Genomic DNA, 12,995 nt, shown 5'->3' with positions numbered 1-12,995 from the left:
GAAACGGGGAATCGAAGAATGAAGCCAGCGCAACGAGGGGCAGAATGGACGATAAAGCCGGTGATCAACCCCAAGAAGTAGAACGGCTGGCAATGCCTGTAAGGCCGTCCCGGTATTCCTTGGTATGTGACTCAGTCTTCGAAGAAGCCCGGTTGATATATAGTCTCGGGGCTGCTGTGTGTCGACCGCAAGCCGGAAAAATGAGCCGATCAAAACAGGAAGAGTCAAACAAAAAAAAGACTCGCGAAATCGTAGCCGCAATGTCGGAAGCGAAGGCGAAGGGCGAGGTAGCTGACCATCCAACCAAGGAGACAAACCGAGCGGAAGCAACCAAACCGCAGCTTCATCGCAGCCGGCAAAGGGCAACTCCCAGGCTTCCCTAACCCCATAAACAAGCAGAACTCCTCAATAATAATACACCCACCCTCTCCCTAACTTCCGCACTCCAAACCAGACAACAAAAGCCAAGGAAAGGACATTACTTCCTCCGCGCAGCGCTGCGACTCCGCAGCGAAAACCTCCCCCTCCCACTCGCCGCCGCAGCCGCAGCCACCTCGCTGCGCGTCCTCTTCCGCGGGCTGCCGCCGGCGCCGCCGCCGGAGCCGGCTACCACCGTCTGCGCCTTCTTCGCCACCGCGGGGCTTCCATTCTGCTGGGCGTTCCCACCGCCACTACCAGCAGCAGCAGCAGCAGCAATCGCAGTAGCAGCATCCCGACGATTGACAACACCGTCAGGACGAGAAGCCTCGGCACCGTTCCCGTCCGCATTCGAGGCCCCATCCCCGGCAAAAGTGATGGTCATCTCATCCGCCTCGTCATCCAACCTATCATCATCAATCCCATCTCCCATCACCACATCGTCCCCCCCTGCATCATCAGCATCATCACCATCATCTCCCACCTTTCCCTCATCACCACCAGCATGAGCATCCGCCTCAACAGTAACATCAACATCAACCCCAACCCCCAAATCCCTCAACGCCTCGTCATCTAAATCAGTCAGCTCCTCGCTCAGACTCCGTAGCGCCGCCTCGCGCCCGTGAGTCCATTTCTCATCACCATCACCATCACCATCTTCCCCCTCCCCATTACCATCATCAGCATCATCATCACTAACAACACCATCAGGATCCACGGCCGTGGTACCAACCAGCTGGAAATCCGCCAGATACCACATGATGCCGCCGTCTGTGAGCGGGTTGTGCGCTGTTGTCGACGACGATGCTGGGGCATTTGCTGCTGCTGCTGCTGCCGGCGGGGTGGTGGCATTGGTTACAGTGATGATGGGGTTGTTATTGTTATTGGGAACCGTCATGGTAAAAGAAGCAGCGGACGCAGAGCCGGTGTTGGATCGCGGCGGGGTTAGCGGGCCGGTATCTTCGCCGCCAGTGTTATTGTTAAGGGTATGTTGATCAGGACGAGAAGAGAAGTGAGTGGTGTAGCTAGCGCCGGGCAAGGAAGCCTGGGAGGCGGGAGCGGTGGACGGTTTGGAGGTTGTGTTGGTGAAGAAGCCGTTTGTGAGGTGCGGCTCGTCCGAAACGGATTGCGCGGTGGAGAGGACGCCGTTGGGTTTCGGTGTTATTTCGTCGTGCTCGTAGCCGCCGCCGACTTCAATGTTGGTGTCATCCAGGGCTCCGTCAAGCTCGGCCTCGGCGTCTTTGACGCCCTCGCTGTGGTCGGCGACGATGATCTGGCCCTCGGCGGGCGCATCCGTCATGTCAACGTCTTGATCCTGGCTGAGTGCTGCGTCCGAGACCATGATACTGGTCGCCGGCTGCGGGCGCACCTCGACGCTCGCCTCAAGCATAGCTTCGAGGATCTTGTGGAGCGGCTCATACGGCTGACGGGTGATTTCCGTCTCGGCTTTCAGCGTATCTTCCAGGTGCGGCTGAAGCAGCTTCAGGATTCGCTTGCCTAAGCGCTTGCGGGCGCCGATCTCTGCAAAGTTGTTGTATTTGCTGGGGGTGGTCTCGACAGGCTCTGCCCGGTATTCTTGGGCTGCCGGGGGCTTGTTGATTCCCACATGGATAACCTGGCAAAGATCGCGGGCAAAAGGTATGGCGGTGACATAGTGAAGCTTATCCATGCGGTTCTGCATCTGCTGGAAACCCTCCTTGAAAACGTTCTTGTCGAGGCTGGAGTATGTCAGCGACAGTTCTTGATCAATCAGTAGCCAGACAGAAACATACAAAATGGCCTTATCAAGAATCGGCCGCAGCTCCTTGGCGATGGGGAAATAGCACGTATGGATCATGTCGGCCTCAATCTCGGCCAGCTCGAGCTTGATAGCCTCGCGCTGCCGGACCAGTTCGCATAGCTCCTTGAGCTTGGCCAGATCGTCCTCGAGCATGCGTGCGAACTCGATTCTCCTGTCGAGCCGCGCCCTGCCCGAGGAGCCCATGGCGGCGAAGTCGCGACGCGTCAACTCCATGGATGTAAACGTCTCCATTTGCAGCTGCAGTCGCTTGAGCAAGGCGGCGCCGCGGCGTGCCTCGCGTTTGAGGGTCCAGTATTTGCAGGCCTCGCCCACAAAGTCCTTGCGTTTGCGAATCGGAAACCGTGCGAGAGCGCTCTCGACCAGGTCGTAAACCGCCTGCGGGATGACGGGTGCGCCCGACGGTAGTTTCCAGACGTTTTTGGGTGGTTGTCCCTTTTTTTTATCTGCGAGCACAGCCGAAACCTTTGCGCCGGTAAGTTGGGATTCGTCGGGCGGGTGCTCTGTTATGGCGTTGCGGTGGGCGGCGGCCAGCTGCAAGGCCGAGGCTTGGCTGTCGGCCCAGATGCGGTTTTTCATGGTGCGCTTGTAGAAGCGCTTTGCTTCCTTGGTGGCCCGGGCCACACCGTTTTCCTCGGCGTAGTTCTCGGGGCAGTGCTTGTCGCAGAAGGCCTTCAGCGGGGGAGAGCCATCCAGCACCGCAAGGGCCCCCTGGTTGTTCTTCATCTTAAGGAAGAGCCGGCACCGGCGGGCACACGTCACATGGAAGGCCTGGTAGCAGTTTTTGTTAGAACACTGGATGCAGGCGCCCATCCGCTGGCTGCAGATGTAGCACGTCAACCTCCACCTCGTCTTGGGCACTTTTTCCACCTCCATGACAGGCTCCATGAAGGTATGGTTGCCTAGGGACACCTCGGGGATCCACATGGCGCACAGCAGATGAGCCCATTTGGACGAGTTCGTCTGCTTGAACGCCCCGTCGGTATTTGGACAGAAAATGCAAGTCTGCATCGATAATGTTAGTACCATCCATATTTCCAACCTTCGGACTACCAAACTTACCGGAATACCGCGCCCAATAAGCTGGCACTTGCGACATAGCCATTGTCCCTCAGGAATGAATGGCACCCCATAGCACTCTTGATGGACGGCAAGGTCGCAGCCATCACAAAAGACAATGGCGTTAGTGTTCTCGCAGTCGCCGTCGTCGCAGATGGCGCATTTGCTGTCCTGCTCCTCGCCAGCCTGCGGCTCGCCGTTGACTGCCGCCGCTGAACTTGAGCGCGGTCGATGGGTCTGCGGCGGCTTCGGGTTCGGTTTTGGTATCCTCTTTTCGAGGGCATGCCACTCCTTTTCAATCTTGGTTATCGTGATTTCAAAGATCTCGCGGGTTATCGGGTCCAGGTCGGCCGCCTTGCGCTGCGCGTTGAGCTTTTCGAGCCACATGTCGTCCTGCTCGTCCATGTCGTACTCCACGCGACCCACGACGCCCGCTGGGTGCTGGACCGCATCGCCATCGGCTTTCCCCGCAGCACCACACAGTTCGGCATCCTCCTCCATATTCGCATCCGTCGCCTTGATCAGGTTGCGGTCCGGCCGAATGAAGTTGTCGCTCTCTTGATAGCCGACATTCATCATCGACTTGTCGACATACCTTGCTTGACCAAACGTCTTGCTCTCGAACAATGCGATGCGGTTCGTCCTGCGGTACTGAGGTGCCTTCAAGTCGAGACGCTCTTTGGAGGTCTGGCCCGAGATGGGGAGGACTTTGGGAACCTTCGGGCCAGAGTCGAGGGTCCTAGTGGCGTACAGCGAGAACGACTCTCGAGCCGGCCTGCCAACACGGCGCCTGCTTGGTGTATCTACAAGCGATCCGCCGATGAAAGGCTTGCCCTGCCCGCTTGGTGTTCCGTTTTCACCGTTGGCGAGACCGGGGTTTGCCTCTTTGGTTGGGGTCCCTCCGCCGTTCATGAGCGTGCCGGAGGCGTGGACGGCCGGAGTGGGTGGGACAGATCTGATGACTCCGTCTACTTCATCGGCCTGGTATACCATGAAGGTTGCTTCGATGTCGAGATTCGGGTGAAACTCCTCCCATCCGCGCTCCTCGCGTGGCTTGTACCCTTCACTCTGCACGACGGCTGCGGCTACGGCTGCCGCGGAGCTGTACTGCATATCGTCTCGTTCGTCTCGGTTAACAGCTGTCCGAATGCGCCTGCTGGGCTCTCTTCGTGGTGGATACACGCTCGGAGTAGCCTGTGCTTGAGTCGCGGCAGCGAGCCGGGGTCGGGACACGGTCGTGGAGGGGCCGTGCGACTCGGCGGGAATCTCGGTGCCGTCCTCGTCCACAAAGCGCCCGCCACCGCCAGGGCCACCTGGAATGTACCGACGCTTTTTGGGAGGCGGTTCAGTGGCTGGGCCGTCGGGAGCGATGCGCTTGGAGCGGGACGCGCTTACAGAGCCGGGTCCCTTGGGACGCCCCCGAGGCCGGCCTCGTGCTGTGTGCCTCGGGGTTGACGGAGCCGGAGCCATAACCGGCGACTTGTATGGAAAGGTGTAGTCGAAGATCGAGACTCGATATAGAGGCGGTATTGAAGGGGCTGTCCAGGAAAAGGGGGCTTGTCAGCGCGGAACCCGGGGGAGCTGCTAGGTGAGCGTCACTCGGGGCTGGGCGCGGCTATTCTCTAACATTTGCGAGAAATGGATAAGAATGCCTTGCCAGATGCAGCCGTGTGCCCAAGAGCCAGATAATTGCTCGTTGTGATGGCTGGTGATGCGGGATACTGGGCGCGGTCCAGCGCTTGGGAAGACGTGACGTTCTCCAAAACGCGAGGCCGTGGTCTGGGCCGGACCAATCAGCGTGCCGAAGCAGCCTGGTGGAGTGGGCGTCTTCACTCTTTGCAGGATAGATGGCTTACGTAACTGAGCTGCAAATAGGAGTAGATCCGTGCGGCATGCAGGGGCTGGCTCACATGCAAGTTCAAGTTGCCAGTGCGACAAAATGATGAACGTGATGTCGTGAGGTGAGCAGGTGACGGTCGCGCCGAGCTTCTTTGTGGTGCTTTGCAAGTGGATTTGCATTTGTGGGCTCAGAAAAAGCTGAAGGAGAAGACTGATTTCCCCAATTGGCCGCCAAATCACTCTCCTTCTAGCATACTTCGCAGCCCTGCTGTTGACTGTTGACAGCCAACAATCAGACGTTGAGAATGACGGAGTACGGAGTATGGAGTACCTATGCAGTTCATCTCGTGGGGGCCCGAGCCCCACGCACAGGCGGAGCTTCACGCACAAGGCGAGGGGTTAGCACCGCTTCTTGAACCTTTTCGATGCAGATCAGTAGAATCACCATCATCTATCTCAGTTGTGCTTTGAGTTCATGTGTAGATCATGCCAACTGTGAATTTAATGACAAATCCATGCATCAACCACCTGCACTTCACGGTCGCCGCCGAGCATCTCATAGGGCTGAATTCCGTCTGATCTTCCGACCCTGCAGCAACCCCAATGACGTGGTTGCCGTTCTGGCGAGCCTTGGCACACCATCCCCAACTTTATTGTTCCACTTTCCTTTCCATTGCGGTTCCATATTGAAGAGCCATATGCGACAGGCCAATCAGACACGGAGCGCATTCCAGCAGACAGACCAGTGCTCCATCTCTTATGACCCCTGGCGCTTAATAGGTCTTCTCTCATCACGTCACGCGCCATTCCGAAGTCCGCAAACTCTTTTCCATCCATGCGCTCGTGCCCACGTATCCTGCTGGACAATTGAATAATGGCGCATGGTCATGCATTCCATCAAGCCACAGCGGAGGGTACGACGACTGACACGAGAACCAGGATTGATGCTGGACCTTTCACCCGCTCTGCCACACAGACTCCCTTCTACGATACATTATTGCCCATCCGAATCTTGCAAGAGTGAGACAAGGTCGTCTGCTAAGTGCCTACCTACTCTTGTAGATCGGGACCTTCTATGAACATGCAGGAGACCACTCAGATATAAGCCACTGCATGTTGGTGCGAGGGCCAAACGAGACTTTCCTGTTCAGCAAAAGGCACGGGCACATCTCGACCAGACACCTCAGGGAATGTTCACAGCTGTCTTTTTTACCCTCAACGACTCGTTTCTTCCCTCCGTCGCCCAACACCTGCAGCATCACCGCATGCAATCTAAATAGATGTGATGCCCTTGAGCGATCACGGCCAAGGTAGCTCTGCCGATCTATTTCACTTCCACTCCCCCGAAGTTCAAATCATTCACTGACCAAGTCAACAAAATAAAAAAGTAAAAGGAGAACAAGGAAAAGAAAGGATAAAAAGGAAGTAGCATAACAAGCAAGCACAGCGAGAACGACACGTCGGAACTTTGTATCCCACTGACGCAGTACGAGGTACGAGGTATGAATTCGTTAAACGGGTGAAGAGCATGGAAGGTTCTTTGCAGGATTCAGCACATCCCTGGCATGGAAGCAGTCGGCCACGAAAGACCAGTGACATGTCCCAATCCAACTACTTCCCCAGCTTGCCAGGCCGGCTCTTTTTCAGGGTGTGGTTTGAAACAGCCAGAGGGATAGAGGCGGACAGCAACAACAGTTTCCTTACCTATCTACCAGACAGCCCAGAGGAACGCACAGCAATGCGAAATATATTCTGCCGATCCATCTTGACCATGCAGGCAGCTGCTATAAGTCGCTCGCTAGTAGATCACTAGGGGTTCCACACACAAACCCTGATTCAGCTTCCATTGCCTGTCTCCCAAGCCATGGACAAGGGATGGATAACAACAACACACACACGCGCAGCCGCACCGCTCGAAATACAGCTTGACTCTCCAATATAGGCGATATAGGCCACCAAGATGGCAGAGTGATCAGGGAAAAGGGCAAGTGAAAAACCAGCAACGGTCAAAAACATCCTTTCAAGAGAGCAGGTCACCAATAGCCAGACGCAGCAACACCAGCACCATGTAACATATTGACATTGAGCAAGGCACACATTGGAAGAATCAATCCCTTTCAAATGTAACTTCATACCATCGTATGCTCGCTCTCAATTGCCGTCTTCACCTCTTCTCTGGTTCTCTCTTTGTATAACCCGCCACACGCAACCATTTGACTCAACACACCGTTTTTTTCGTACACCAAAACCGCCTCCATACCGACCAAACAGGAAACAGTCTCTCCTCCATCATCCAGACCCTTATCTTTAAACGAACTCTGGACGGGAGCAAGCGAGGCATGTGGGTATTATCAGCCAAGGAGGAAGAGACCCAAGACTCTCCTCATCCCCATCGACAACAGCACAACAACATGTAAGAAACAAACAGATGTGTCCCGCACAACCAAACCAAACCAGGAACCAAACAGAAAAAAAACGCCATCCATCAGTCTTACCCTCTCCCACCAACCAAATCAATAAACCATCAGTCCCAACCGCCCCCAAAACGCCAGGTATGCAATGCATGCATGCAAATAGTAAGCTCCCGTGCCACATCTTCAAATGCAAATAAGGAATAACAACAGAGAAACGAAATGGGAAACATGAAACAGAAATAAGTAAGCCCAGTCCGACAATGCAAAATCGAAACAGAAACTGCGCAACAGAAGAGGGGTATGGGTATAGATAAGTACTGGGTATTTCTGATCCAGCGCAATCCATTCCGTTACCGTCCGGTATCTCAGGCTTGGTTCCCTTCCAGCCCCGCCCAGCCAAAGCCAAGTAAACCAAGCCAACGCAATCAAAACAATCGTCGGCTCCACCACGGTGAGCCGTATGGTAGGTGTCTCTATGTTGCGGTGTGGTGTGGTGTGGTGTGGTATGGTTTGGTCCGCCTCCGGGAGACCGACCATTACATGGAAAAGGGGTATCAAAATTTTGAATGTTCCAGTGACTCCTTGCTCCTCAGAGAGTCCCACCACTGGAAATTGCTTGCATGTTCGCTCGGGGCATCGATGGGTCGGAATGGATCGATGGCGAAGAAGCCGCGCCAAAGTCGGCTGCCTGGCGGTACTCCGGGGAACGGGAACTTGAATCCCAGCCCTCCTCGCTAAGAACGCTCAGATAACCGTTGCCCACTTTGTGACGGAGATCCTCAATCTTCTTGCGGTAGAGCTCGCCACCCACATCCCAGTCAGCGTTGTTTTCTGGTGAGCCAAAGATTGAAGGCAGCTGGGGTGACAGGTTGGTCTCAATTCTGGGAACTTGTCGAGGTCCTCCGTCCGCCGGGTTTGGAAGGGGGCTCTCCGCCAGGGAATTGCGAAGAGGTTCAGGTGCCTCAGGTGGCTGCGAGGTTCGGTAATAGTTATTGGAGGCCCCAGCAGTTTTGATAGGCGTTGTATGGCGGTCGACAGGGCGCGCATAGGGGATAGGGCTGTCCGTAGTAGCGAGGTCAACTATGCGGCGCTTTGGCGCCCTGCGGCGCCGTGTTGAGCTGGTGCTGACTTCGCCGGAGGTTGCTTTGGGTACAGGCCTTTCCTTTCGAAGCACGGTAGGTTCCTTGGGAGGCGCATCATAGATTATGGCTGGCCGGCTAACATCAACAGCGGGGATCTCTGGGGGCTCAGGTTTAATCACCGGAACGGCAGGCGGCACCTCTGCGCGGTCCACCAAATATCGCTTCTCGGCGGACGTGGGCCCGCTAGTGTCAATGGTGATGTCTTCAGTGTACCCGGGTGTCTGGCGGAATAAGTTGAAGATTGTGATGCGATAGTCACGGTGGGTACGTGTGAAAGGGTTCCCCTCTACCCAGATCTCGCGAATTTCCGGAATTCCCGTCAACCGAGCTAGTTCCATGGGGTCAGTGAGACGGTTGTCTCGAAGATCAAGCCGCTCCAGGGGCAGGAGCTTCTCGACGCCTGCAATAGATTGTAGGCGGTTGGCTCGCAAATTCAGAGCGGTTATCGCTGGCAGCGGATTTCGCGTGAGCGAGTGCAGAGAGTCTATCATGCAATGCGCAAGATTAAGAGCACGGAGTGCGGTGAGGGTTGCCAGGCTATCGGGGATCTGCGTGAACAGGTTGGAAGAAAGGTCCAGGGAGTTCAGAGTATTGGCAAGGGGAATCAGACTCGCTGCAGGAATCGCAGTGAGCGAGTTGTCTGCCAAGCTTAGGTGCTTGAGGAAGCGCCACTTGGAAGTCGGAAGAATGCCCATGGGCAGGATGTTCGAAGAGCTTCCCCGGGAGTTATGCCAGGAATCCGAGAGGCTCGAGTGAGAACTCCCAGACCCGGACCTTCGGATCTTGTAGGGTCCCCGAACGGTGGCCGATGGGTTCCGGGAGCTTCCTGGTCGCCGGGGAGAGTGGCTCCGCGTCCGGGTGTCGTCCTTGGGGGGTGAATGAGGTTCATCACTGTCGGCCCTCGCGATGGATGGTCGCCTGCTATCCACTCCACTAGACCCATCCTGGTCAGCCCCAGCATCGCTATTGAGTGATCCAACCTGCAGGTCCATTGTCGACTTCCGCGGACCCGGTGTGCCTGGAATTGGGGCGGACTTGGGAAGATCACTGTTGGACATTGTCGGGCTTCTCCGAGGACTGGCAGGCCCAGGCCATTGTCTGGTGGGCGATGCGTGGCTCTTTGATGTTCGCCGACGTCTTTTGTCCATGTCATCCAATACGATATCGATCAGAATATCTGCAGGGTCGTCGATACTGGCACGCTTGAGCGCAAGAGATCGGAGCTGCTCCGAGAGCCTGTCCCACCCGAAGAACTGCCGAAAGTCGATGTCACTAATTTCGAGCGCTTGCACGTTCTTGAAAACATACAGCGGCACGGCCGAGTCAAATGGAAACTCTTCGTAACCTTTGATGAGCCGCGCACGCCAGTCCGGCGCCAGTCTTAGGCAGGGGATCTTGGTGAAGGCGGAGTACAGATACTTCAGGTCGGCCTGAACCTGAGCTTTTTGCCTCTCTGTCCGGGCGGCGGATATGCTCGAGCCGATCCCGAAGCTCGACCACAACGCAGACATGGTAGACATGACACTCCGGATGCTCGACACGGAACGGATCGATCCGACATCGGAGCCGTGGCTTTTGGAACGTTGCGACTGGCCAAGAAACGACACATAGTTGGCCGAGGTGGTGCTGTCGTGCAGGTTTTCGAGGCGAACCTTCATCGGACCGACGGGAACCCCTAAATCTTCGAAGCGAGAAAGCAAGTAGAACAGATGATGGGGGGTGAGTGCCAACTTTGCCGACTTGACGCTGTGGGATGTGAAGCTGAGGGTTCCGAGGGAGAGGGCAGCAGCAAGTGTGCTCGACGTCGACGCAGATGTTGAAGGTCTTTCTGGTACAGATGGGGAGGGCGGCACATGTCCTGTGGAGATGGACGATACGCTTTGCGACGCTCCATGTCGGGGGGGGTTTTGTCTCTTGAATTGAAGCGCGTTTGCAAGGGCCTTTTCGTGCGTCCGCACAAAGCCGGCAAGTTGCTGTTTGGAAGACGAACCCGTCAGCGCTGCTACATGCATGGCGCCGTGGGGCTGCTGGACAGCGGCAACAAACATACTTTAATGAAAAACTCCCCGTCTTCCGAGTCCATCTTGTTATTATGGATTGGAATACATGGGACTCTGATATTCAAAGGAGCGGATGGCTGCGGTGCCTCGAGGCTATGGGGCGGTGGAGCGAGCTCAATCTCGTGTTCGACCAAACGTTTATAAGTGACTTGATATCGTTATCGCGTCTCCGGCGGCGGCAACGGACGTGTCGTGGCAATGGGCGGACGGCAGCCTGATCAGGGTCATATGTCAGTTCGGCGGTTTCGTCAATCTGCTCAGAAAGCCTGGTGAATGTGTGGCCGATAATAAGGCAGAGTGGGCCAGCCAGTAACCAGCGGGGTTTTCCTGGCCGGTGGAAGGCGTCGATTGGCGAGGCGGGAGGGTTGAAGACGTTGCTGTGGCTGGCGGGCGCGGTCCAGGGCTCGGCCAGAGTCGCAGAAGGTCGTATATCCGGAAGCAATCGGTTGAGGGGATGGCAAGCGGTGCGTCTCAGGGTCTTAAGGCTCCAACGGGTTGGCGGTGCGGAAACAGGGTTTTCGGCAGGATAGAGAGGCTCGGAGATGCAGCCAGGGCCGGGTCATCGGGTGCGGTCGTTCTCGTGGTCGGCGGCGCGGCCCAAGGTCTCGAGACGAAAAGCCGGTTTCAAGGCCAACCTTGGGACTGAAGGGGTGTCGCCAGAGCAAATCCCCGCCATTCCTTCCAGCGAACATTCGGTGCTCAAAGGCCCATCTCGAGGCCACAACTGCCTCTGTTGGCGCTTCCGTGGCGGGCCCAGCAACGGGTAGGCGATTGAAGAATGGACCCAAGGAGTCACGCGCGTGCACACAGAAGGGCGCAAGGTGAAGGCCAAGGCCCGCTGGAACTGGCGGGCAAATCACCGGACGAAGTAATCAACAAACCCCTTGGTGACATATTACCGGACAACCACCAACGCTGCGGCACTGAAGTATTGGACCGTGGGCGATGTCCCTCGTGGGCAGGCTGGGCACAAGCAAACTAAAAGAGAAAGGAGACACCAGACACTTACCAGTGCACACTCGGAGATAAGTCACCAGTGGGCGACCTAGGGCCGAATCCCAGCTCGGAGTGTTTACTCGGAACTCGTGACTGAGACGTTGTCCGCAGAACGTGCCAGAGCAACACAATTGAGGCGACCACGGTGAGGCGAGGGTGTGGGTGAGGAGGAGCCGGGCAGCGAGATGGCGCTAAGGAAGAAAGTCTTCCCGTGCTCTCGCTCGCACTCTCGACGCGCCGATGAGAGCAGCGTCTTTCCGTCGCGACGGAAGAGGAAAGAAAAGGAAAATGAAGGGTCCTTTTGGTGGTGAGGGGCCCGGGAGGTAACCGCCAAATTAAAATATGGATCGCTCTGCATGGGGGTCCAAAATTGAGCCAGCAGCGACAAGGGGGTCTCGCTAGATGCAAGGCTACCTAGGCGGCGCCACTTGCCTGGAGTGGCATGGAGACCATGCATTAGGCGGGGTCAGCGACAGCAATCCTGGAAACTGGAGCGAGAGCAATTTCCCACATCCCGCACCTGCCCGGCCAGTTCAACCGCCGCACTGTTCAGCCTTGGTCGGCTTCTCTGGTCGTGATGGTCCTCTTATCGTCCAGATCGCTGGTGACAATCCTACGACCTGGACATCAATCACGGCCGAGGTTCTCAAAGGTTATGATATACCTACCACCCTTGACGTGCAGCTGGAAAGCCAGCGATCAAAATGTGCGCGGCCCTTGGTAACATCCAGTCCTTGGAGCGGAAGCCCACCGACTCCCTCCGAACACATATGCGTATCACCATACAGACACCGATTCGAAGTGAACATGGATCATCCGGCAACCTACCACTTGTATTGTATCCTCCGCCGACGAAACAGGAGCTGATGAGATGCACATGGAAGATTCTACCAGTCGGCTTGCGCATGAGCGTCCCAAGCCTGCCGCCTCACTGCAGCTGGAACCAATCGTGTCGACCGGCGACCACGCACAGCGAGAAGTGAGTACAGATCCTCGCATGTCTTGTCCGGCAGGACGCTGCATGTCTCAGCCGTCTGTCCAAGTGCTGCGGATCGGTGTTATACACCATCAAAAAACATCGGATGTTGTTCGTCAGCGGAATAGAGGGAGCTGGCGAGCTGATACGGACGACACGGTTCATCAGGTGCGAGCCTGGGCTGGGCACCTTCAACGTACCCCGTACCGTAATCGCACTGTACGGAGCTGAGTGCCAGCTGAGATGCGCGGTGGATCAACAACTTGAAATCGAACACCTGCTTGGGAGACAAGC

General features: G+C 56.3%; 2 protein-coding genes across 2 annotated transcripts; both read right to left on the bottom strand.

Annotated features, from left to right (window-relative positions):
- Nucleotides 1-478: 478 nt before the first annotated feature.
- N657DRAFT_681062 (uncharacterized protein) lies at nt 479-4,744 on the bottom strand (the record flags this gene model as incomplete). Its single annotated transcript, XM_062796346.1, has 3 exons — nt 479-2,135; nt 2,190-3,220; nt 3,278-4,744. The coding sequence occupies 3 exons, from the start codon at nt 4,742-4,744 to the stop codon at nt 479-481; spliced, it is 4,155 nt and encodes a 1,384-aa protein (XP_062647722.1).
- A 3,372-nt stretch (nt 4,745-8,116) lies between these two features.
- N657DRAFT_634118 (uncharacterized protein) lies at nt 8,117-10,752 on the bottom strand (the record flags this gene model as incomplete). Its single annotated transcript, XM_062791252.1, has 2 exons — nt 8,117-10,642; nt 10,720-10,752. 2 exons carry the CDS (start codon nt 10,750-10,752, stop codon nt 8,117-8,119), a joined length of 2,559 nt encoding a protein of 852 aa, XP_062647721.1.
- Between the last annotated feature and the right edge of the window lie 2,243 nt (nt 10,753-12,995).

This window comes from Parathielavia appendiculata (assembly GCF_033297405.1).
Source record: "Parathielavia appendiculata strain CBS 731.68 unplaced genomic scaffold N657scaffold_6, whole genome shotgun sequence".
Lineage (NCBI taxonomy): Eukaryota > Fungi > Ascomycota > Sordariomycetes > Sordariales > Chaetomiaceae > Parathielavia > Parathielavia appendiculata.
Note: the sequence above shows the minus strand (reverse complement) of the source record. Positions and strands in the feature narration are given on the sequence as shown.